The sequence below is a fragment of the Silurus meridionalis genome, chromosome 19 (assembly GCF_014805685.1).
Source record: "Silurus meridionalis isolate SWU-2019-XX chromosome 19, ASM1480568v1, whole genome shotgun sequence".
In the NCBI taxonomy this organism is placed as follows: Eukaryota; Metazoa; Chordata; class Actinopteri; order Siluriformes; family Siluridae; genus Silurus; species Silurus meridionalis.
Window position 1 is genome coordinate 1,886,104 of NC_060902.1, and position 25,677 is coordinate 1,911,780.

The window sequence follows — 25,677 nt, forward strand, 5'->3', positions numbered from 1 at the left end:
TTGAGGTTATTAAATACACGTTTATTAGCAGGAGAAACCTTTTAAAAAAAGAGCACACAAGGCCATTTTTAGAAATTGATTTGGATGATGGTTTACATTCAGAAAGCAGAAACGTGCAAAAGTCTTGGACTGAAAATGCGTCTAACAAAAACCATATAATAATAATAGAATTTGTCGCCTTCTGCTCGCGGTGCCGGAACCCACACAGGGGAGTTATCCATTTTCCCCCCCTCGAGCTTCACTGAAAGCTGTAGGTTGATACAAACATTCAGACAACTCAAAAAAAAAAAAAAAATAGTAGCTCTCAATTATATATAGATAGATAGCACAGGACCAAGCTTTAATCAGAGAATCAGGTCCACTTATAAAGTTTCCTCCAAGTACTTTATCACCAGTGCATTTGCTGCACAGTCCCGCTAGCGCTGTGCTGTTGGTGGGGTGTTGAGATGACGTTTGGAAGAAACAAACTCATTTGAATTTATTTTGATCTTTACACGAATGACGTCGTGTTTTAAAAACAAACAGTGTCCTGATAAGTAGCATCTCTTTCTTACACACACACACACACACACAAACACATTTCCCAGATTGTCCAAGTCTTTTGCACAGTAATGTCAATTAATAAATCAATCACACACAAAACAAAATGTGATTCGTTGCCGCCGAAAGTGGCGTGAACCCTCGGAGAACGCTGCTGCTGTCGGAGGAAAGGGAACTGGATTTAAATGCATCAAAATGTTAGGGTGAGATCATCAGACGGCTCGAAAGCTTGAAAGAAAACAACAGTGCAAGTAGGTATAAACTATATTAATTCTACGATATGGCTTATTTTATATATAAACGTAAACACGCAGAGGATTTGATTTGTGCTGGCAGTAGTGTTGATTAACGTGGCACTCGGGTGTGTTTGTTCGCTGGATCTAAAAACGTTAAGGCAACAATTCATTCAAAAAAAGAAGCTTCCTATTGTAGGGAGACCTTGAGCTCTCGGTTGATCGGAAAAAGCTGAAGGTTTTGGTCAAGATAGTTTAACATTAAAGCTACAAACAGCTACAGGTAGATCTACACGGATCAGTCATGTGACCTTGTGGACTGAACAAAGAAAAAAAAAGTAATAAACAAAAAAATTAGAAACTGCTTTTTTTTGTTGACGTTGTTTGTAGAGGCTGTAATCATGCTATAAATATAATCAGGAGCTTGTTTGTAAGATCTGGTCAGGTTTGATCATGACGTTGTTGATGTTTCAGCTCCACCCCTTCTCAACCCACATGCCCTTTTTGCTTTTAACCACACTGCTTAATTCCAGCTGTGATGAGCACAAACGGTGAAGATATGGAGTGTGTAAATTTTAACAAGCGTGAAAAAAACAAAAACCCACAAATGCACAATCTGATCACAACTATTAAAATCAAAACATTAAAAAAGAAGGAAAAAAAAAAAAAAACATTTTTTTTCTTTGTACAAAATTTGACACTCAGCAGGTTAGAACAGCTTTACGTCAGGAAGAACGTGCTCGCTCAGTCTTCATTGTATCAGCTGATCCTTCAGAAATATATATATTTTTTCATTCTCTCTTCCATAAGAACCGTCGGGCCGTTCCGTGAGTCTCCTGCTGGCTTAGGAATTACTCCAAACTAGAATAAAGAGGAGAAAAATAAAAATAATTCAGAAGCGTTCTGATTGGTTCTGATCGGGCGTGAATTCATTTCCGAATCATGGGTTTTAAGTTACTGATTCTATGAGGTTTCTGCAGGTTTCACAAAGTCCAATTTAAGACTTTGTAAGACCATTAAAAGTGAAATTTAAAACCTATAATTCAACATCGCACAAATATGTTGTTGACGACTGGCCTTAACCGAGCCCTAAATTCAGATCACTAAACTATAGCTAAAAAATTAAATCCGTTTTACACCTGGTGGTACAATCTGAGGGATTTGTGCTAATAGCATAAAGCTGATTGGTTGTTGCATGTCGGTCTCGTTTAATTGTTATAATACACAACTGGGACTAACACTTCAGAAACTAACCAACAAAAACACTCTAAAGCACTGTGAGATTTTAAATAGACATCAGAGAATTAAGACCGGTTTAAAATTATTTAAGACCCAGAATAGTGAATTTAAGTCTTTTTAAAGCCTAAAAAATTTCAAAATGTTAGATCCTGCAGAAACCCTGTTCTGTAGCAACAACCAATAGGGGCATTGCTATATACAGTTGCTATAGAAAAATTAAGGAAGGAGTCTCCAGTGCATTGTTACAGTGAGTGGAAAGACTAGAGGTTCATTTTAAAAAGGTGTATGCAGAATAATGACTAAAAGTAGCCATAAAAGGATGAAATATGATGTGCTGTAATTGGAATATTGCTGTGGTATAATAGGAATAAAAGAGGTTCAGGATTTTCTGTTTTATGAAATAAAAATAAAATAAATAATTAGGTTAATATAATATTATTTGAGAGTTTATTAGTTTCCTAGAACAGCACAAGAAGTGTGTGTTTAATTGCTGAAATAAAATGAAAAAAGTCGATACTCACTGATTATGATGGCGATGATGATTATGAGCACTGCTATCAAAATGGCCCACATCTATAAAGGTTACATACAAGCATGTTAATAATAAAAATCCTAAAATAAAATAAATGGTCTGGAGAACTAATATATACAGAACGTGTCAAGGTTTTATGGTGTTCAATTTGTTTCTATGCATGAAGATATACATTGATCAAACAAATCTATAAATGTCCAGATGTTCCACTTAATTTTTCTAATGTAAATGTTCTTCACTAGATGGAGATTTTTTTTCTTGTGATTCAGTTCATCCCAGAGCATTTCGGTGACTGAGCAGGTGGTTTAATGATAGATGATGCTCCAGAAGACTCTCTAAATAACGCTTACAGAACTCGGACGTATTTGTTTGACAGGCACTGTATGAGAATGCGGTCATGATTTCAGCGTTATTTTCTCCGATCACAGACGGAGGAAAGGAAGAAGGTTTACCTTGCAGTTCTTCCACCAGTATTTCCTCTTCAGTTTGGCAGCGTTTGTCTCGAACTGCGAGGCTCCGGCCTGGAGAGCGTCGGCGCGGTCGTCCAGCTCGGACAGCTTCTGGTCTCTCTCCAGGACTTTGTCCACATTCACCCGCATGATGTCCACCACCTGAGAGACGAGGGACAACAATTTACACACTCAAACGCTTCTGAGCAAAGTTAACACCTGGGTCAACACCTGGATTGTGTTCAAATAATTTCAAAAAAGCAAAAAAAACTTCCTCCTCATAAAAGCCAGTTTACAGAAAACATTCGTTCTGAATGAAAGGTTTGTTCTGGTCGATGGTCAGTGACTCGAAAATGATGCGTACATTTAAAAAAATCTTTTTAACTAATAAACCAGTTTAGACTGGTTTATGACCAGTGATGAATTCAGCAGCATTAGTGGTGCCCTGGGATTTAACAAACTAGGACAGTGTTTTGGGTCGAGGCTGTCCGTCTGTCTGTCTGTCTGTCTGTCTGTCTGTCTGTCTGTCTGTCTGTCTGTCTGTCGACAGGCTGCATGCTTTAAACATGTAAAGGTGCACTGAGTTATTGTGGAAACATGCATGATGTCAGGTGTAGATATGATCAGCACGATGCATTGTTTCTTCCGAACCAAGAAAACGTCTGAAACTAACTGGTGTTCAACATGTGCATTTCATTCATTTTTAAACTCTGGAAGTCCCCCTTTTTCCCGGAACAGTTTCTGAAATGGTTAGAGCCTCACCCTTCTGTTATATAACAGTCATGGCAACCTAATAAAACAACCTGACCAACATGCACCCAACCCACATGCTCCACTGATCTACAAACTAATGCAGAGAGAGAGACGACAGAGAGACAAAGAAAAAAAAAAAGAGGGATAAAAAATAGACAAAGTAAACAAGAGAATAAGAGCTATAAAGAGTGCACGAGAGGGAAAAAAAAATAAAAAATAAATAAAAAAATAAATAAAAAAAAAGAGCATGACAGGGCACGGTCCCTTTAATATGGCATACACTAGAAGGAGGCCTCATGCTTCTCTTACATAACCATAGAGACTGGTGATTACATAAGTAGCTGCAAGTCCTGAGATGAACTCCCACACACACTTTTACTGTGAAGCAATCAGGGCATGAGAACTACAAGAACAGTCAGATGAATGAAAGGATTTTTTCCCAGATGAGTGAGGCACTAGGTTCTGTACTTTGTAAGCTGGCTGTTAGTTAAAGCCGCTAACAAGGGCAAGTCTTACTTGTGCGTTTTATTCCCCTTACACCACCACGATTCCCTACTGTCCAGTTTTTGTCCGTTTCTACTGGCATCTAATATAACAGAACGGCCGTCTTCGGTTTTTTGTTTATCCTATAAAACCAAAAACAGCACACTTTTCTGTCCTGAAGAAAATTAAAGGTATAGTTTTATAGATCGCTACGGAAACTACGATAAACACTGTACGATGAAGGATGATACTGGACGCTCTGTATATTATACAGCGTGTTCAAAGAACACTCCCGATTCTTTTAATGCAGTAACTCAGTAAAAGGAGTTTGAATTCCACGGCATGTTGCTGACACGTCCGACTTCCTGGCCCACGTGCATGTACCAAAGAAGCATGAAGACCTGAAGAAGCAGCTGCAGAACGTCTAACATCAGCCTAATTACAACCCTGAACATCAACAGTTCGTAAAAAAAACCCGGTCTGTAAAAAATATACACCCTGACGCTGGATTCAATTGACAATCCGTAAACACGTCAGCGACACGTGAGTGCTGCATGCTTAAGAATGTGTCATTAAGACACGGGATGTCAGTCAGGAGTGATCAGACAGGCATTTTGGAGACGCCCCGCATTCATGCTCACACCCACAGTAATTCATAGTGCATGTCTCTGCGCATAAATCGCACTCAAACAATTGTCCAGATCAACACCGATCACCTTGTACAAACAATTTCAGTGCACAAAGGATTAATTAACCATCACGTGACGGCATTCTTCAACTGCCTGCCTCCGTTTCCAATTTCCGTTTCTCTCTTCACTATATTTCAAGGCAGGATTATATCCGAAGCTCAACACCGCCCCCTAGTGCACGCTTTAAAGATTTTTTTATTTTTTTTGCATATTGGCATACACAGAAAAAGTTTGTTATTGTTGTGGCTTGTTTTTGTTTTTTTCCACATACCTCATCCACCTGAGCCTGGGTCTGCTGCAGCCTTCGGTTGCTTCCTCCCGCACCCGAAGCGCCGGGGCCTTCTGCAACCGGAGCAGACCTGTGAGGAAAAACAAACAGACTCCGGTCATAAAAAGGAAATTTTAATCAATTACAAAAAAAAACATGATGCGGCTTTATAAAAAATTTTAAACTTCAAAAGCAAAAATCTCAAACTACCATAAGTAAGAAACATTAGCTGGAACCAGTCCTCATTTAGGTGATACCCAGACAGTACCTTTGTAAATTAATACCTTCTACAATTGTGTATAATAATAACAAAAATTGTGCAACCAGGAGATTTATTATAGTAGGGATTTTTGCACAGGTGTTTTTTTTCCATGTTTATGCTGCACCCTGGACACTTTATATAGGGATACACTCCCCCCCCCCCTCTTCCCTTCTTGAATTTTGTAATATTCCCGATAAACTCAAATTACACAATATTTTTGCAAATGATATAACGTACACCCCCTACCCTATTTGTGTAGTGTGTTCTCTATGTTGCGGCTTTAGCTTCAAGCCTATGTAAGTGCTTTATTCAAAAGATTTCATGCACATCCTTCTCTGATTTATAAAAAATATTAATTTCCAGTAAATAAATCTGAAATATAAATAAACTTACATCTGATCTTAAGTGTATTTAGACGAGTTTTGATAATTAGAGCCACACTGATTTCGGTGCAGATGATAAACAGGGAAGAGAAACGTTACATGGACCATAAAATATCATCTATTATGATGATAATCCGTGTGTTTATTACATATTACAGATTCACAATAAAACAAGAGTTTATGTAAACCTGACTAGAGTTTTGAGCATCCCAATCAACATCTCCATTTGCTCTTCCAAGCAGCTCCACTCTTCTGGGAAGAAGTTCCAGAAGATATTTGTGAGAATTCATCCAGATTCAAGGATGTGAGTAAAGTCAGGTACAGATGTAGGTAAGGGATGGAGGCCTGGGGTGCAGTCAGTGTTCCCAATTATTCGTGTTCAATAGGTTTAAAGCTCTATAGCAGGAGATCTTCCACTCTAATGTTCCCATGTCAAGCAAATCTTCATGGAGTTGGATTTTATGCACATGAACAGTAAAGTCATGCTGGAACAAGTCTGGGTTTGCTAGTTCATGCTATACAATATGGTTATATTTATTTATTGTTATAGTAAATTTTAAACTATAAAAATTGATCATGTGGTTTTCTTCAGGACGTACAGCTGTGATCCGTTTTATAGAGAATTTAATTAATTAATTAATAACTTCCAGACGTCTGAGGAAACAAGCAGCACGTGCATCCGTGATAGTCAGGGTCTGGTTTGTGTTTAATCTGATCACAGCTCTGAATCACACGGCTTGGAGGTCACATGGTGGATGATGTGAGGCTCTGACAGATACACCAGCACCACCAGGACACTACTGACTCCCCGAGCAACTACACACACACACACACACACACACACGCACACAATTCTCCTATTTATCTGAATCCTGAAGAAGGGATTGGACAGAAGTGTTAATGAATTCTCTCGATAGCAAAGCGGCTTCAAATCTCACGCCCACATTCATCACTGTACACGCTCTAATAGGTTATGGTTTCTATGGCAACCACACACTTTAACTGATTACAAACAGGCTTAGGGAAGGAGTCTCCAGTGTCAAGGATCTGTAAAAGATCTGAGGAAGACGATGAGGTCAGAGGAACATACACTGTGAGATTTTACAAGAAAAGTGTGCTGATGGAAAGAACGATTGCATCTGCGATAACATAAGCGAGAACAGGAAGGTTTCCGTTTCTATAGTAACAGCTCTTGTATGGCGGTTACCTCATAATCCACAGCTACTAACAAACATTCTAGTAATATAAAAAAAATGGTGCTGATAAAGTAAAAAGTACGGCATCGTCCTTTTTGTTAGACGGTAGCTTGATCTTGATACCTTTTTCTCAGTTAAGCGAGAAAGACGTTCTGCAGCACGACGTTTCAGAAAACACGGAAAAATCTTCATTGTATTTTTTTAAATATTATTTCGCTCGGATGTTGATATCATGCTACTTGCGCGCACAGCAATTCAATCAATGTACTACGGATTTTTAAGGACGCGTTCCTACTACTGGTTGCCATAGCAACTTTTTTTGGAGCATTGTCATGCGGGAACGGATTTGGATCTCATCGTTCAAGCGAAGGGAAAATCTCATGCTTCCAAAGACGTCCTTAACAAACTGTTGAACACATAAGAACGAGGAGACATCAAGTCATCAAATCTCCTTCTGCTCCGAGTCCAAGTCTGCATCCGGCTCGTTTTATGAGCCACAATCAAAATGTGACGCTTAAGTGCACGTTTCTGTTTGTCATATTTACAAGACGGACATTTTATACATAATCACTGTTCTTCAACAACCACCATCTTTATTTCATTTGAATGTGAGCTTTATCATCAAGAGATCCAGTTTGGTTTTTTAAGAACATTATTACAGCTTCAAACACAATATACCCAAAAGTTTGTGGACACCTGACCGCCAGCATTTTGAACATCCTAAAGTCTGCTCTTATTAAGATCTCCACTTTTCCAGGAAGATCTACACAGGGGTTAGTAAAGTCTTATACTGATGTAGGTGAGGAGGCCTGGGGTGCAGTGTGTTCACATACATTATAACAAGAGATGTGGGTCTCGGAAGGTTTCCTATCTAGCTCGAAGGACCAACAAGGGAGTTTCACTATCTGGTGTGCGCCGATCAGGAGATTGTACTCGCCCCAGCGTAGGATTCAGAACACTCAAACTTTACTGGGTTTAGAATTGATAGCTATCTGCTGTTCGGTAGGCTGCGTGATTCCGAATGCTGCTCGATGTTCTGGCTTTTTATACTCTTGATGAAGAAGGTGCAGAGTGACGTCAGAGGTAACTTATAATTGTTAAACTGTATGTCTGCCTCTAGTGGTGAAACATGGAAATACAACTGAATGGGAATCCTTTCCTACACCAAGTTCAAGTGAAGGGAAAAACTTCACACTATAAAATAAGGCTGGAGAAGTCAGGTGTCCGAATACTTTGGACTATAGAGTAACTCAAATTAGGGTGTGTGAGTGGAGTGCATTGTCAGTGTATTAAACTGTAACCTCGAAAAAAATGTCTCCTGTAATTATATATATTTATATAATCTGTTTACACAGTCTGAATGAAGTGTATTGTGAAACGGGATTAGTCAAACAATAGCAGGAAAATAAATCCCAACCATTTGCTTCTCAGATGACAAAATAAACCTGTGTGGACTTTTATACTTTTATAACATATAAAAACACATTAATTCAGTAAAGAAAACAACTCAAATCTTTCTTCAATCCCACAATGACGACATGTACATCAGTCACTATCAGATACAACATTAAAAGTCGTCCTATACACAAAGACAAGCGTTAAAAATTACATTTAAAGCGAGAAAACGACAAAAAAATGAATATATAAAATCATTCACTTTGTGTTCGCTAGCAAAACATTGTTACCTAAATACACTTTGTTTGCTAGCAACTTTACTTAGCCGTTTAAAAAAAAGTTACATTAAAGTGTTATTAATGTACAAAAACGCCAAAAATGAACGTATAAAATTAATTATGATTTATAAAAACAAACTAAGAGACTGTACGATATTTCGAGGTGAATAAATGTTTAAAATAATAATGAAATAAAAACGAGGCTAGTTCGTGTTTATGCTAACCTGTTGCGCTTAGCCGCTGGCGGAGAGGCCGCAGAAAGTTTGGGCGCAGCTTTTACATGCGTTTGTCATTTTCCTCTAAACAATGAGCCATGACGCTGAAATTACATGACATAGAAGAGTTTAACAAAGTAATAAATAGAACTTACATGATTCCTAGAGGCAGAAATACGGAGCAGTGAAAGGGACGGAGAAGATAGTGGTGTTATAGAGCTGGTGTGAAGCGACTGATCCAGGAGCAGTGTTTAAAGGGAAAGAGCGCTTGATGAGGGAAACGGAAACACACACACACACACACACACACACACACACACAAAAACACAAAAAATAAAGAAGCCTCTGAAAGTTTCTGATCGTCTTTGAAAGCAGGTGACTCCACAAAACCTTATTCACCTAATAGTCAAGTCAAGTCAAGTTTATTTCACAACAGACATCGTCTCAAATCAGTTTTACAGAATTTAACAGTGAAGGTGAATGGTGTGTATTTATCCCTGATGAGCAGCCATGGTGACTGTGGAAAGGAAAAACTCCCTTAGATGTTATGAGGAAGAAACCTTGAGAGGAACCAGACTCAAAAGCAGAACCTCATCCTCATTTGAGTGATATCAAGAGTGTGATTATAGTCTTTAAACACTACAGAACACTGGAGAGAGAGAACTAACATGAGCACTGGAGTGTGTGATTATTATTAATATCTTAAAGACTCGTCTTAAATAAATGTTCGATCCTGCAAATATTTATTTGGACACGAAAACACATCATCCATATGTGGTTTTATCAACCTTTCATCTGTGCTTCCACATCCTTTTATAGCCAGGCCATGCTCTTGTCACCTCTCTGAAACAAATCCTGCTCCAGAGCACGTTATGTTCAGAGCACATGTTATTATGACTACTTGTATGTCCTGAAAGTTACTTCTGTTTTTGGAACCGAAAGCTGAGGATATCCGCTTACTTTCCCTTTCTGGAATACCCCCCAGGAGAACCCACAGTCCTGAACAACATGTTGATCTGATCCCCAATACTTCCCTCATTCAGCTCGGTTTCAAACACCCTGTTCCTGAAAAACCCTCTGCAGATATCTCCTCTACTTCCTCCAAACATTCCTCTATTCACTTTCCCCCAAACCCTATGGAGATAGAATGTGTTTATCTGATCTTCTATGCTTTGTTTCTGGAGAACCCTCTTTTCTGGCACAACGTGTCGAACTGATCTCCTGATTTGATCTCAGCAGTGAAACGAGGTTTCCCACTGTCTTAGCAATTCACAGTCAGTACCTTCGTACAGTGTTGTGGTGTGCTCCTGCAGAGGTTTGGGAACCCATGAAACATCTTGTACATCTCAATTATTCATTAATTTCTCTTTAGTAACAGCTTCATCCTAATGGTGGTGGTGAATCCAGAGGACCAGAACAAGACTACAGATACTCCAGGGGCCCTGATGTCTGGTCTGAGATATTTCTTCAGGGTGGAGGTTCTCGGCACAACAGTAACACTATGTGTGGATGGTAATGTGTGTGGTGCTGATATTAGGTGCATCAGTGTTGATGGGCTTCTTTTCTGCTTCTTATTTCTGAGAGATATTTGCTTTGTTTGTGTCTTTAATAAACTTCACAGTTTCACTCCACACACCAGTAACAGCCAATAGAGGCATTTGTTACTATTTAACCCCCCCCTCAAATATATATGAGTTCAGGTACCTGGGGTCAACAGTGCAAAGTAATGGAGAATGTGTTAGAGAAGTGAAGAAAAGAGTGCAGGCAGGGTGGAGTGGGTGGAGAAGAGTGATAGCAGGAGTGATTTGTGATAGAAGAGTCTGTAAGAGTGAAAGGGAAAGTTAATAGGACTGTGGTGAGACCTGAGATGTTGTATGGTTTAGAGACAGTGGTATTGAGTAAAAGACAGGAGGTGGAGCTGGAGGTAGCAGAGCTGAAGATGTTGAGATGTTCGTTGGGAGTGACGACGATGGACAGGATTAGAAACGAGTTTATTAGAGGGACAGCGCATGTAGGACGTTTTGGAGACAAGGTGAGGGAGGTGAGATTGAGTTGGTTTGGACATGTGCAGAGGAGGGACATGGGGTATATTAGTAGGAGAACGCTGAAGATGGAGCCACCAGGAAGGAGGAAAAGAGGAAGACCAAGGAGGAGGTTTATGGATGTGGTGAGGGAAGACATGCAGGTAGTTGGGTTGAAAAAGGCAGATGTAGAGGACAGGGGGGTGGAGACGGATGATCCGCTGTGGCGCCTAATGGGAGAAGCTGAAAGAAGAAGTGGTATATATATATATATATATATATATATATATATATATATATATATATAGAGAGAGAGAGAGAGAGAGAGAGAGAGAGAGAGAGAGAGAGAGAGAGAGAGAGCTTCCTAACCTTTTTAACCTGTGTGTATGTGTTATGTGTGTGTGTGTGTGTGTGTGTGTGTGTGTGTGTGTGTGTGTGTGTGAGTAAGTGTGTGTGATATACTGCAGGAATAACGGGCTAAACCTTCACCTTTTTTTTTCCTTTTCAGATTTTATTTTACAGCAGAAATTATATAAAGCATTCAGAAAACATTTTCCATGTTTCGAGGGCAATTCAAAATGTTTTGCATGGCTTCAGCAGCTGAGTATTTTTTTTTTAAACATATCCAACAATTCAGTGATGCTCTTACATGCACAATTACAGAAAAGAAAAAAAAATCTCACAAGAAGGACAGGAAGAGAAAGACAGCTGAGGAAAAAACAGAACGCAGGGGGAAAAACACGTCGGAGGGAAGTAGAGGGGGAGAGAGGGAGAAAGAAAGAGGGATACAAAGCAGGGAACGAGGGAAGAAAGAAGGGAACAAAGAGAGAGGGAGAGAAAGAGAAAAGGGAGGGGAAAAAGAGAGGACTAATACTAGTTTTACATGCAGAGTGTTGATTGCCCTTCGCCTTGTAAGAAAGCTGGGCTTAATATTCACCTTTTTTTTTTTTACTTCTTCTTCTGAGCGTTTGAAAAATGATGAAAACGTGCATTAGGGTTTCGGGAAATATGAAACCGATATCCACAGATCACTGAATGCCTGACTTTCTGTACCACTAATTGCATAAGAGGAAGTGAACTAAGCATGTCTTTACTTTTTTTTTTAATGATTATTTTTTTATTTTTTTAACGTTTCTTTATTCTTTTTAAACTATAGCACGCTGCTTTAAAGAAACCGAAACTGTTTATTGCTCTGAATTTGTAAATAAGAAGAGAGATGATTGGTTTATTATAGACCTACTCTAAATATTTTGGATTATTTCAGAGGGACGGGAACATCAAAGTGAGCGTTTTTATTGATCTATTCCGGCAGCTCGTGGGTTTGAGACGTTTAAAACCTGTCTCGTGTCGTTCCTCCGTCTGTGTCTGAGCTTTCGGAGGAGCGCGTGATGTCTGGGCACTAAAGCACGACGACCTCGCACAAGGCTTTGGGGAATACCTTTTGGAGGATGAAGTGTGTGATCCTCTCACGTCAAAGAAACTTGGAATCAATCTGATGTTCGAGTATAAAAAAAGTCATGTCTAAGTAACGATGTTCGGGTTTCTGCTGACGTGTCGAACTTTGAGGTATTTCCGTTTTTTTTTTTTTGGAAATGTTAAATGAGTGATGTCTACGTGAAACTCCTCAGTTACACCATTATGATGATGATGATGATCATGATGATGATTATTGAACTCAGCAGTAATACAAGGCCTACCCTGCTTTCCGGCGTTTTAGTGATTCTTGTGGTCAATGCCTTTGTTTTCGAATCGATGGAATGGTTTCCTCTCAGACCCAAAAGCCCTGACCTGTACATTTTAACCTAAATCTGGAGTCTCCCTTCCAAGTTTTGGCACCCTGAGTAACATTACAAAAAGGGAGGCAGAATGTTATCTCTAATCTCATTCACACACTCACACACACTTTGTGGTTTCAGACAAAACACAGTAGATGGATACTGATACTGATCTTCTGTGTATGAGCACAATTTTAGTGTTTTCTATACTTTAGATAAGTGTTTCCTGATTAGATGACAGCAGGCCAAATGAAGAACCAGCCACGATTAAAAAAAGCTTTTCATGAGATGACTTCCTGAATTTTGCGACGCTCACTTTTGGAGGAACGTTCAGACCATGAGGAAGATGAAGTTCTAAAGGAAATAAAAGAACGATCAATGATCATGGGAACACTGGTGGGTTCTGTTTGAAGTGCACCTGCCATAGGAACGCGGTGTGGTGTGGTGTGGTGTGGTGTGATGGGTGACGTGTATGAACGTGACAGAACGTTTTCTCGTGTCTACTCATGTTTGCGTTTCTCGTATCTCTCTTCATGTGAACGCTCCATTATCTGGCTTTTTGTAAGCATTGGAAAACAAAAATGATGTATGTAAGATGAATCGATTCAACATCCCCGGACAGAAAAGGAAGGAAAAAAAAACCTGGCACCATTTTTTTTTCCACAGGGAACTTCCTTATTCTGAAGATGTTCAGGAGAAAGGGTCAGGGATGGATATCGTTACTCTTCAAACAATGAAACCGTTTTATCAGCCTTGCATATCCACATGTATAAAAAAAGAGAGGAAAAAAAAAAGCCAACCCAGTTAACATTGACCGTCAGTGTAGGTAACAAACTCCTGAAATCTCAGAAGGTTACGTTTTAGGCACTTTCTACAATAATAGTGATATTAAATCTCTGCGATGAGGAGGACGACGATGAAAATGTGGAATCGGATGCAGTCAGACTGAAATGGGAGGAGGACAGAAATACACCAGATGTAAGACTTGTGAATGAGCACCATACGTTCTGAGTGTAGCTGCTGGTGTGAGTCAGAAGAATAATGATTATTTTTTCTGTACGTCTGATACTCGGATATTAAATTTGTTTTCTTCCCCGATTCGCCCGTGATGACCCCTAATTCGAAGCCCTTGCGTTCATTTGCCGATGAGATGTAAAATAAACACATACAAGTGGACAGTGATTTCCAACCGAGCCATATTACACAGCACCTCATTCACAGAAACAAAAAATAAAAATTCATAATGAGAATGACTCAAACAGGGATAAGAAACATGGCAGGCTTGGTCAGATGAATCTCTTTACCTGTCTGAGGATGGAGCGTTCAAACCAATCCGGATTAATTTTCTCCGCTTTCTTTCTCAGATTTCATTCATCCTTTTAAGCAGATAAATCTGACAAAAATCATTTTCAAGATCATTTGAATCTTCCTCTCAGATCATACACGACGCTCTGATTCCTATAATATAAATATAAATATTATCTGTGTTTTCTGTCTCCAACAAGGTAGAGGAGGAGATTCCCTGTCCAAGACTGCCATTCACAATACATTTCATCCTGCATATTCAACAGCTCCTGGTTTTGTTTCACAACAGCTTCAGTGTCAGGTCCATTTTCTGTGATTATGCTGAGACATGAGAGAACTGAACAGACAGAACTAGAGTGAGACCAAGGCATCTCTTCTCCCGGGGCAGAGGCCTCTACTGTACGACTGTGAGGGTGATGTCATGAATTTAGGTCCTTGTTCTATTCTTTAACCTCTGCTTTAATCATCGGTTGAGCAGAATAATTTATTAATAAATATACAGATATCATGGCACTATTGGCAAAAGAAAAACATCTCGCTAGCCATTGTCTGGGGAAATACAGGAAAAGCTTGGAATCGTCTGGATTTGTGTATAAATGGCTCTCAGTGCTGTGTAAAATCAAGATCATTGATTGGAGAAAAAGATTTATAGACTCTATTAAGAGAACGTGTAATACAGCGTGTAATACAGCGTTCTGTTTCACCACTGAATCTGACTGAAGTCTGGATTTGGAATTGGACTCACTACTTCTATCGAAAGCACAGTTTTATTTGTGTTACATAAACTGATATTGTGCTGTACAATGTCCTATATATAAATCATTGACATTCAGATAATAATTACTACAGGTTTCTTTGCTTTTATTAGAAGTGCTGAGCTGAGAAGAAGAAGGTAAGGGTTATGATTGCTGGGGTTTGAACCCACATCCTTCTGATTGATCTCTAATCCCAGCTCCTTCTTAAACCAGACGTTAGACACTAGTGAAGTTTCTACATGGTAATAGTCTTTGCTTGTTTTTTCTTATGTTAGACTCATGAATGCAGATTGTATGTGAAGTCTGCAGATTGCTGAACTGTCACCCTCAGAGAACCGAAACAGAGGCGTGTACCGGGACTGCAAACCCCCTGCTTAGGGGTTTAAAGAGTGATCAGATTTTTCTGGATGTGTGCATGACGTGATCAGAGCTTCACTTGGTGATCTGTTCTGCTCAGTGTCGCTGTGGTTTAACCTGTTAATCTGTCGAACCAGATGAATAGAATATTGTGCGAACAACAAATATGAAGTGTGGGAAAGTTAGAACTCCTTCAGGAATGTAAACTACAAATCAGGTTTCCTACGACTTTCACCAGAATTCTTTCAGGCCTGGGTGGTACTTAGCAGAATTCCTACAAGAATCTGTGGTGCAACCCTCTAGGAATGTGGGGTATGAGTCAGAATTCCTGTGTGGATGTGGAGTATTGGTCAGAATTCCTATGGGAATGTGGGGTATGGGTCAGAATTCCTGTGTGGATGTGGAGTATTGGTCAGAATTCCTATGGGAATGTGGGGTATGGGTCAGAATTCCAATGTTTATGTGGTGTATTGGTCAGAATTCCTATGGGAATGTGGGATATGGGTCAGAATTCCTATGTGGATGTGGAGTATTAGTCAGAATTCCTATAGGAATGAGGGGTATGGGTCAGAATTCCTATGTGGATGTGAAGTATTGGTCAGAATTCCTATAGGAATGTAGATTATGGGTCAGAATTCCTAAAAGAATGTGGGCTATTGGCCAAGATTTCTATGGAAATGTGGGGTAATTCCAATAGGAATGTGGGGTATGGGTCAGAATTCCTATGTGGATGTGGAGTATTGGTCAGAATTCCTATAAGAATGTAGATTATGATAGAATGTAGGGTATGGGTCAGAATTCCTATGTGGATGTAGAGTATTGGTGAGAAATCCTATAGGTTATAGGTCAGGATTTCTAAAGATTATGGGATATTGGTCAGAATTCCTTAGGGAATGCCTCTGGTATACCAACATTACTGACTTTTCTTCATTTTAGAGAAGATTTTTAAAGACCGGCCGTGTATGTGCATGAATATGTGTTTGAGTGTGTGTGTGTTTTTAGGTAACAAGTCAAACCAAAACCTGCATGAACAGGAACCCCAGACTTCCAAGAAGTTTAGAAACTTTTTTCATGACTGCCCTGGAGTCTTCACACCAAGAGACACGGCACAGGATCTCTAAGGACATGTGTGATGTCCTGTGTGTTTATTCACACTCCTTTTATTATCACATGATCACGTCACATTTCTAGAGCCACTCATACAGAAATCCAGACTGTACAAACATCTCGTCACTCTATAAACTGGTTGTATCTAAGGATTGTTTGTTTTTTTCCGGGTCTCCACTAATTCTATGTTGTTGTTTTTTTTTAACAATCATGATTTTGCAAAAAAGTCATGCTTTACTAAATGCTCTTTATAAGAACATTTCAAATAAAAGGCTTTTATATTGAAACTGAATGAATTAGATCATAGCCACTACATTTTTTTTTCTTGATATTATGCTCTGTGTCATTATCGTAAGATTTCATGCACATGGCTCCTTCTTTTGCACCAGATATTTACAGTATTTACAAACAATATAACCGCGTACATCTCGGGTGTTCAAACAAAACTATACAATAGATTTTTTTCTATCTCTTTATCATATCATTATGTTTTTTTTTTTATGAATAAAATAATATATATTATTAAATACAATCCTCTTGTGGTAAGGGTTCTGGCTTTCCGTGTACTTTTTTTTTCATTTCTTTCGTCTGTGTTATGTACAGGGACCGCGCTTTAGTCAAAAATATGGAGGTTGTTTCTAGGGACCCTTTTTAAAAAGTCTGAGACGTCAGTGTTTTACGGGAATCTTCGAAAACTAAAGTATTTTTGGAGCAAACAGCAACGAAAAGAAGCGCTGAAACCTTGTCAGCAAACACGCACACACACACACACACACACACACACACATACACACAGAGCAAAAATAGTGTTTTTGTGTCACAATGAGACAACTATAAGACCAAAAAAAGTTAAAAAAAAAAAAAAAAAGTATAGGAAGCAGGATGCATGTAAAAAAAAGGTAAACAAAGTAAAGCAAACACAAACAAACAAATCAATAAATATATTTTTAAACAAGATGTACATTTTATGTGACAGGACAAAGAAACAAGGCTGAGGTTAATTAAACACGCACACACACACACACACACACACACACAAAAACACCGCACAAAACATTTCGTTCGGCATGCAGGAGCGCGCGGCTCAGAGGCATGCACTATTTCGGGTTTAAAATCCAGTGAACACGCGACTCACAAAGTCAGGCCAGGGAAAAGTGACGTTACGAAAAAAGGACTCGTTTAGAAAGTCAAAAAACAGTGCACACAAACAGTTCCCCGACGGAGATCACGGCTCCGTCCTTAATCGTGACTTACTCAAAAAAAAACAAAAAAAACCAAAAAAAAAACACAACACAAGAAGTAAGACGGATATTTCAAACCCAAGATCTTTTTTTTTTCTTTTAAAACCTAAACCCGGTTTTACATTCATGTGCAGCCCAACCCGTTTTTTTACTGGATAAAAGGACGGACTAGTAGGAAAAAAGAGCTGACTCTGCATGCACATGAGCGATGGGATGAAACCATTTTTTTTTTGTTTTTGGTTTTGCCATTTTTTCCCTCCGTATTTCGTTCAAAATATAAAGATGTAATCATCGTTAATCATAAGCAGAATCCAGCATGATTACATTAACGTAAGTCGTCTTTCGTATCATACAAGCGCCGTCAGGGGAAAAAGGAAAAAGCATTCAGCTCCATGGTTCCTTGATCCCGAAAAAAAAATATGAAGAGTGCAAAAAAAAGGCATGGGGATTTCATTGTTTCCCAGATAAAGTCATAGTTTTTTTTTTTACGCAGAAACTCCCCACGTTCCACAATGAAGAGGAAAAAATACACGACGCTGTGGCAGTACCAGGGGCGACAGTAATGATGTCACCGTCACTTCATGTTCACATGTTCTTAACATCTTCTCGCTTCTGTTTTTTTTCCCTTGAATAGTTTTTGCCTTTTGGTAAATTGTTTGTTTTGTGTAAAAACAGAAAGAGGAAAAAAAAAGAAAGAAGGGGAAACAGTCTGGACTGGAGGAGAACTTTAGATTGTGACGGGGCTCTTTGGCGAGCTCTCATGTTCCTTGGCCTTTTTCAGTTCTCTCACCCTGCAAGAAAGAAAACATGAGACAGGAACGCCGGGTTAGTCCGTGTTTTTTTGTTTTGTTTTGTTTTTTACAGGTGCACAAGGCAGGATAATGCACAAAGCTCCTGAATACTGGATTCTGATTGGTCAGGAGGTGATATTTTTGATCTATTTTCTATCTTATTGTTTCTATAGTAACAGCTGATTTGTAGTGATAATATTCCAGACATTCCAAAATTTAGACTGGTGACAAACAGTTTAATGGAATTGTTGCCATGGCTACATATTCTGTTCGGAGACTGTCTGTTTATGGTGTAAGTGATTACATGAACTATCATTAAAAGTAGATGAATCAGAAGGACGAAATGTTGTTTAATGATGAAGAAAATACAATCGGTAACATTTTTCTGTACTATAGGAAGAAATTAAACACTTTGGGATGCGGTAAATGGCACATTTTAAATTCTCAAGTATTTCTTTTGTTTACTGTAACTTAATTGATTATATATATATTTTTATAAAACTACAGACACTACTACATGCGTTTTATTTCCTTTATATTTATATACTGTACTTTATATATGTACTGTGTCTCTGCTTCATATTTGCATATTCTTTTTGATGCTGTAAAACAGGAAAATTTCCCCACTGTGGGAAGAATACAGGTTTATCTCATCTTATCTTAACTCTGAAAACATAGGAATAATATTAACTCCATAAAATAGCTTCAATAGAATTAATTCCATATACGACAGAGTTCTTTCTGTTCTCAGGGTCGCGTTGGTGTTATTACTAACACCATGCCGAGCCCTAGCTGTGGTTCAGATCAGAGAAGACAGGATATCATGTGGTATACAGCAGTAAGCTCCAGGACTGGAGTTAATAAGCACTCATACTGATCTACAGAAATATCCGAACGACTAGAATCATTTTCATCGTTCTGAATAACTAAATAACACACGCTCATAAAACGTAGACATCAAAAATACAGTAAAATGTGACATCATCAAAACACTACATGCAAAAACCTCTTTAAAAAAATGAATACAGAATAAAAAGCACGAACGACTCGACAGCTAAAAGAACCGTTTTTACCGCTGATGTGGTTAGTAACTTATTATAAACATGCACAACACATCGTGTGACACTATTACATGGATAACAAGATTGTTAAGAAGACAAAATGTTAACAAACAGCATAAATAACGTCATCTCTGTATTACTGTAAACATTCTGTCGAATCCGACACACGTTCAGAATCATGAAAACCGCTGCGATCCGCAGCCCCGACCCCTCGATGAAGCACTTTCTTCCATTCAAACTAAAGGCAAGTAGAGTATAAGAAACAGGCAGCCAGGCATTCAAGAGCTAAACGCTTCCCTAAAAGAAGTGGTCATATACAGCATGCCCCGTAAGAAGCGAGGCCTCCTCTGGCCAGCATGCAATGCCATCCAGCAGTCCATCAGTCCATATAGTGCTTTCAGAAAGCATCCTCATGACAAGAGAGATGGAGGAGAAATTAATCGAGTGATGGGGGGATTTGGATAACGTTACACTGCAAATATCTTTGGTTTGATCGCTCGTTACCACGATCGTCCCCTTTCTCTCATTCAGAGGCTCAAATCCACGGAGGCTCCGAGTTGGCCGTCATGCAAGCAGGCATAAAGCGAAAGACATAGAGAGATGGAGAGAGAGAGAGAGAGAGAGAGAGAGAGAGAGAGAGAGAGAGAGAGAGTGAGAGAGAGTGAGAGAAATCGAGAAAGAAAGAGAAACTGAATAAGGAGAAGAAGAAGAATTTAGAGAATGATATAGGAGGAGAAAGGAGGGTTGGAGAATACAGGAAGTCAGGCTTGGGGGGTTGGGGTGGGGGGGTGGCAGGCTGATTTGCCGATGCTGCACTCACCCGTTTGAACAGTCTATGGTCCATCAAGGGGCTTTGCGTAAACAGCAAAACAACACCACATAGCTATTAGCACACACTGAGGGTCAGGTGGGGTTCGTGGGGGAGGAGAGGGGCCATAAAACGCATTTTGTATCTGCTATTTAAATCTGATTAGGAGAATTAGTTGCTTATAAATACATTTTTTTGCACAAATTTGAATTCGTGTAAGTCATTTCTTTATGTAACATCAAATGGATCGAGATTAGTGGTGCAACGGACCACAAAACTCACGGATCGGATAATTTTTCGGCTCAGCAAAAAAAAAAAAGGGGAGAAGACAATATAATTAGCTTTCCGTTTATTACAAGTAACAGCAAGGAAACGCTTCCATGCATGTGATTTAAATGAAGCGGGAGGCTTTTTAACACGTTTTTCTGCTCCTCCACTTGCTATTGTTATTGACTGATTAACACGGCCTGTTCACCTGAACACACGTCTGCTCTATGTAGTTACGAAATTACTTAAAAATCGGCAGAAAAAAAAACGGCGACTTCTTTTCTGCAAAAACTGCTATTAAAAAAAAAAAATGTACATTAATCCGCTTGTTAAAAAAATTAGCAAACGAACCGCACGCCTCACGGATCGACTACAATCCGTTGCACCCCTAATCAAGACTAATATTAAGACTATGATAAAGACAGTGGTCATGTTTTGATTTCTTCGGATGTGAATCGGTGACTTACCTATGGCGACATCGGAGCAGAAATCGCATTATTTTTCTGGCGGCCTGGTCCTGCCTCTTGGTCAGCAGACCACTTCTGAAACACAGTGTTAAAGGGTCAAATTAATAAGATCTTCAGCTTTCATTATTTTTCTTAACCATAGAGGTCAAATCAGATATGTAATATCCACTGCAGTAATCTAAATGCAAGTTTCGCTAAACCCTGGAGTTCCCGGCACCAACAATCTGCAACTGGCGGGCCCTTGAGTGAGGCCCTTGAACTTCAGTCGCTCAGCTGTATAACTCAGATAACCGCTAGTCACTCTGGATAAGGGTGGCTGCCAAATGTTAATGTTAATAAGTATCTTTTAAATGGATCAAAACTGAATACTTGCTAATAAAATCATGCCCTGAAACAAATTGCAAAACAATCTATTTTGTAACGTTGTAACAACGTTTTATCAAAGAATGACTCGCTATATTTTTATAGAAGTCTAACATAGACAATTCATCAAAAATGATTGTACACCAGATTTTTTTTTCCTCCAGTCGTATGTGGTTCTTACCACAAAGCTGGAGGTGCCAGGTGTCCACAAACTTTTGGCCAGACAGCTTAATAGACAGCATTAATAGCTTCATTTGTACTGTTATTAGAGTGTATATACTCCTGATCACAAACTAAGGCCTATTTGCTGTCTTGGAATTGGTTTCTGTTGTGCCACGTGGGAGATTGATTGTGATTGCGACGTGTTCGTACCTCAGTTTGTGCTGCACTATTGCTGCAGCTGCAGCGGCGTGAGAGTGTGAGTTGGGTCGGCCCAGCTCTTTGTAGCTGCGGTAGTATTGCTGGATTAGCATGGCTGCCCGACGACTTTGCTGGAACTTCTTCTGCTCGTAGTAGCTGCGAAATTTACTCTGGATTAGGATGGCGGCCAGCGTCATCTTCTTATAAAGTGCATACTGGAGAAGAAAGAGACGTCGGCGTGAACATTCAACTTTACATCACACTGTTTCTGTGTATCACTTTATTTTAAGGGACCAGAAATTAGTCAGCAATTAATGACTAGCTACTGATTTGTATATCATTACCAGATTTTTGATTATTGATTGTTATTTTGTTTTGTTATGGTTTTCCTCTTAATGATGAACTTATAAGCTAGAAATAACTTTCTTTCGGCTTCTCCCATTAGGGGTCGCCACAGCAGACCATCCGCATGTTTGATTTGGCACGTTTTTACGCTGGATGCCCTTCCTAACACACAACCCTTCCCATTTATCCGGGCTTGGGACCGGCACTAAGGCTTGTGCAACCCTAATGGCTGGGGTTGGTTCCCTGAACGGGGATCGAACCCGGGCAGCAGCGGTGAGAGCGCCGCATCCTAACCACTGGACCACCAGAGAACTTCAAGCTAGAAATAAAAAGTATTTATCACTTGTATTGTGCAGAATACACACTTTATAAGTGCTCAATACACTGTGTGAATGTGTAGCTTATGAGTATGAAATAAATATAGAATATGTTCCCTGTTCTAAAGTATACATTTGTTGATTTCTAATAGGAGACATTAAATATTGCAGTGATGATTTCAGTCTTGAATGTTTTGTGAGTTTGACATGAAAACAAACTGCACATGACAGACGTCTAGAATAATTAGTCTGTTGTCAAAAATGAAACTTTTTTTTAATGTAACCATCTTAAATATTAAAGTGAGAAAGAGGCAATAAGACAAAAATAAGATAACGACCAATGAAGGCTGTATAAAAAAAGCTGGTAATAGCAAACACAGCAATAACTTGTTACTTACAAAATGTAATGTTTTGTCATTAATTTCTGACTCATTTCTGATTCCTTTTCTGTATGTCCTTTAAAAAAAACTTTCGTTTTACCTTCAAGGCTATCCATGACAGCTTGTGGAAGAAAGAGGAAGCAGATGAAGGTATAGCAAACATTGACTAGAGTAAAGCACTGTACAGGAGAACATCTCCAGGTTTGTGAGCCTACCTGCTTGTACTTTTTATAACAGCGCTGAATAACAGCAGCTGCCAGTTCCTGCTGCTCTCTGAGTGGACGCCCCTGCAGGAGGAAGGGAATAAGGGAGGAGGCAAAGAGAGGAAGAGAGGACAGGAGAGGGGACAGGTTAGTATTCACAGCGGGCCTGCGAATGCATGACCACGGAGATGGCATTAGATTCCGTTTTCAGGCTGGCCGGGAAGTCCACTTTGATTTGTCAAAGTACCTGAAACTCTACAGCATCCTCTGGAGATGTAAGGCAGTATGTTATAGATTTAGGAATGGGGACACACACATAACACAAACTGTATAAATAGTAATATATATACACATATAGAGAGCAGTGCAGTCATTTCCTGTAGGCAGGCCATGCTCAGCTCAAGCAAGACTCCTCATGCTTAACTGCAATGCCTCTTAAGCACAAATCCAAACACAAACCATGTTTTCACCTTTTAAAACCCCAATGGAACCTGAGAGATCTGGTTTATATCTTGGGTTTACCTTACAACACCACACAATACAGCACAACGACTGAAACCAGGCCACACTGAACACCGAAAAAAATAAATAAACACCATGACAGCCTACATGAGCAGTGATACAGAGATGTCCCTGGATCCAGATAGGCCCCTACCTTATACTTGCGGAAAGTGCTCTGGACTTGGCGGGCGGCCTCGTACAGCTCTCTCTGCTCGTGGTCGGACAGCGCCAGCTGGGTTAAATCACGCTCCTTTCTGCTGTGAGGGACGTTAAGAAATGCACTCCAGTCTGCTGGAGACGGAAGTCCAAGCTTCCCGAAAGGACCTTCACATTCCGGGTGGCTGCCAGCGTGGCTGTCTTCGAGTCCCGTGGAGCATGCCACCGGCTTACTGTATATGAACCTGGAACAATAAATGCTTGAATTAATTTCTGATTACATTTCAATCAAAACACATGACCAGTGGCAGGCATTAATGAATTCAATTTAATTTGTTTCTGTACTAAAAGCTTTGTCATGTATCTGTACTTTACTGAAGTATTTCCATTTGGGAAGCTTTAATAAAATCTCATGATAATTGTAATAGAAATCAATCAGTGTTTGAGTCAATAATATTACTCTATTAATAGATCAGTGTGCTGAGAGTCACATTCGAGTCTTTTCACATAAACTGAGGTGATTAGAGAGTCTTGTGATAAAAATGATAATAGGGACATTATAGTTATAATAAATCTGTACTTTGGATACTTAAGTACATTTGAAGGCAAAAACTTTGTACTTTTACTCAAGTGAAAGTTTAAAGAGACCATTTTACTGGAGTCACATTTTACAGAGTGCATCTCTACTTTAACTCAAATACTTCATCCACCACTGCACATGACATACAGCAGAGTGTCCAGGTTTTTCCACAAAGGGTCGGTGTGGGTGCAGGTTTTCATTCCAACCAATCATAGGCTACACCTGATAGTCCATTGGAAATAAAAATCATTCGATTTAAACAGGGAAAATTTGGTGTGGACTCGTTGGGATAAAAACCTGCTCCCCCGCCAGCTCTTTGTGCAAAACACTGGACACATCTGACACGGTATAATGAGTCCTTCACGGTACACAGAAGGAGTGTAGTACCTTTCTGCATCTCCGAGGTACGTAGCTAACCAGCTCATAGTGCTGTTGACCTCAACGCTATCCAGAGGTGCTGACTCCGTGGCCTCGAAGTTTTCGCTCTTGATGCGATCAGGCGTTGCTTCGATGATGTGCTCGGCCAGAGTCATCATATTCAACTGAAACATGGAGGAATTCAGTCGTTAATCCTGAAAATCCGCTCATCAAATCTGTTTCAAATATATAAGAATGTCATATCTAAGGAATAAATGCAATTTATTTGTCTAGACATGTTAACAAGCGAAATGTTTTTTGATAGCAATGTGCATTTCCACACCTGGAGGTCACCTGTGTTCTCCAGATCCTCTTGCCCCAACAGAAGCTCGGAGACTGACCCTGTTCCGGATGCTTCTCGTAACCTCAGCCTGTTCGCCAACCTTTCTTTAGCAAGTCCTCCAATAGGCCCTCTGCGCCCTGAGGTCTGTCTGCTGCTCCATCGCCCGCCTCCGCAAGCCGAACTCAACTTTGTCTGAGCCTTGTCTGCTTTTCCTGTCTCCACCGTACCAGCTTTGGCTAGTTTAGCAGGGCATGTTTTAGTCTTGTGGACTTGCTCTCCCAGACCCACAGGGGTAGCCCCAGGCTTGCTTGGCCTTGCTTGGTGTATCTCAGGATTGGGTTTGTGTTTCTTGGTTAATGGGGCATCGCCTTGGATATCACTGTTGTAGAAACTGGAAGATTCAGACCTGGGTCTCCTTAAATCTGCAGATAGAACGGTGGAATCGTACTTTAAATCCAGCTAATAATTTTTTAAGCTCAGTTAAAATATGATAATTTATATAATTTACATAATTTTTGCATTACTGGTCACCTTGGTTTGAGCCTGGAGCAGAGCTAGCGCTGTTGTTTGCTCTTATCCCAGAAGCTGTCTCACTTCCCCAAACGGTCATCCAGCCCTCTGTAGTAGAGCTTTCTGTAGAGGAGGAGAAAGACATGTTGGCGGCAGAAGTCTGCTGCTGTTCTTCCTTCTGAAGATTTTCTAGAAACTCAGCCAGCTTGGTATGGCCGCGGGATCGCGCCGTGGCCAACGGTAAGCGGCCGAGAGAATCGGGGATCGCCAGGGCGCGCCGATCCCACTTATACAAAACCACTGCTGCCTCGGTGTGACCCAAAGCACAAGCCCACATCTAGGGGGAAAAACACGTCAAGATATCGTTGTTAGAGAACATTTGCTTTACAAAA

At 39.8% G+C, this 25,677-nt stretch overlaps 2 protein-coding genes across 13 annotated transcripts in view; both read right to left on the reverse strand.

Moving 5' to 3' along the window:
* On the reverse strand, positions 1-9,224 carry vamp3 (vesicle-associated membrane protein 3 (cellubrevin)). Its single transcript, XM_046875612.1, has 5 exons — positions 9,071-9,224; positions 5,190-5,277; positions 2,997-3,155; positions 2,534-2,585; positions 1-1,634 (listed from the first exon to the last, which is right to left on the reverse strand). Coding segments are annotated over exons 1-5 (318 nt in total). The 5' UTR covers positions 9,073-9,224; the 3' UTR covers positions 1-1,617.
* A 7,018-nt stretch (positions 9,225-16,242) lies between these two features.
* Positions 16,243-25,677, reverse strand: part of LOC124402193 (calmodulin-binding transcription activator 1-like) — a 261,909-nt gene continuing 252,474 nt past the window's right edge. For 5 of the 12 annotated variants that reach the window (XM_046875021.1, XM_046875013.1, XM_046875019.1 and 2 more), the window contains 9 exons: positions 25,307-25,622; positions 24,776-25,197; positions 24,463-24,617; positions 23,494-23,740; positions 22,851-22,922; positions 22,736-22,756; positions 21,606-21,808; positions 20,871-20,945; positions 16,243-18,267 (listed from right to left, as the gene is read on the reverse strand). In XM_046875021.1, coding sequence (XP_046730977.1) covers positions 18,204-18,267; positions 20,871-20,945; positions 21,606-21,808; positions 22,736-22,756; positions 22,851-22,922; positions 23,494-23,740; positions 24,463-24,617; positions 24,776-25,197; positions 25,307-25,622 — 1,575 coding nt within the window. In that variant the 3' untranslated portion in view covers positions 16,243-18,203. Of the gene's footprint in view, positions 18,268-20,148; positions 20,180-20,870; positions 20,946-21,605; positions 21,809-22,735; positions 22,757-22,850; positions 22,923-23,493; positions 23,741-24,462; positions 24,618-24,775; positions 25,198-25,306; positions 25,623-25,677 lie in introns of all 12 variants that reach the window. The other 7 variants (XM_046875025.1, XM_046875018.1, XM_046875023.1 and 4 more) reach the window with 5 other exon arrangements.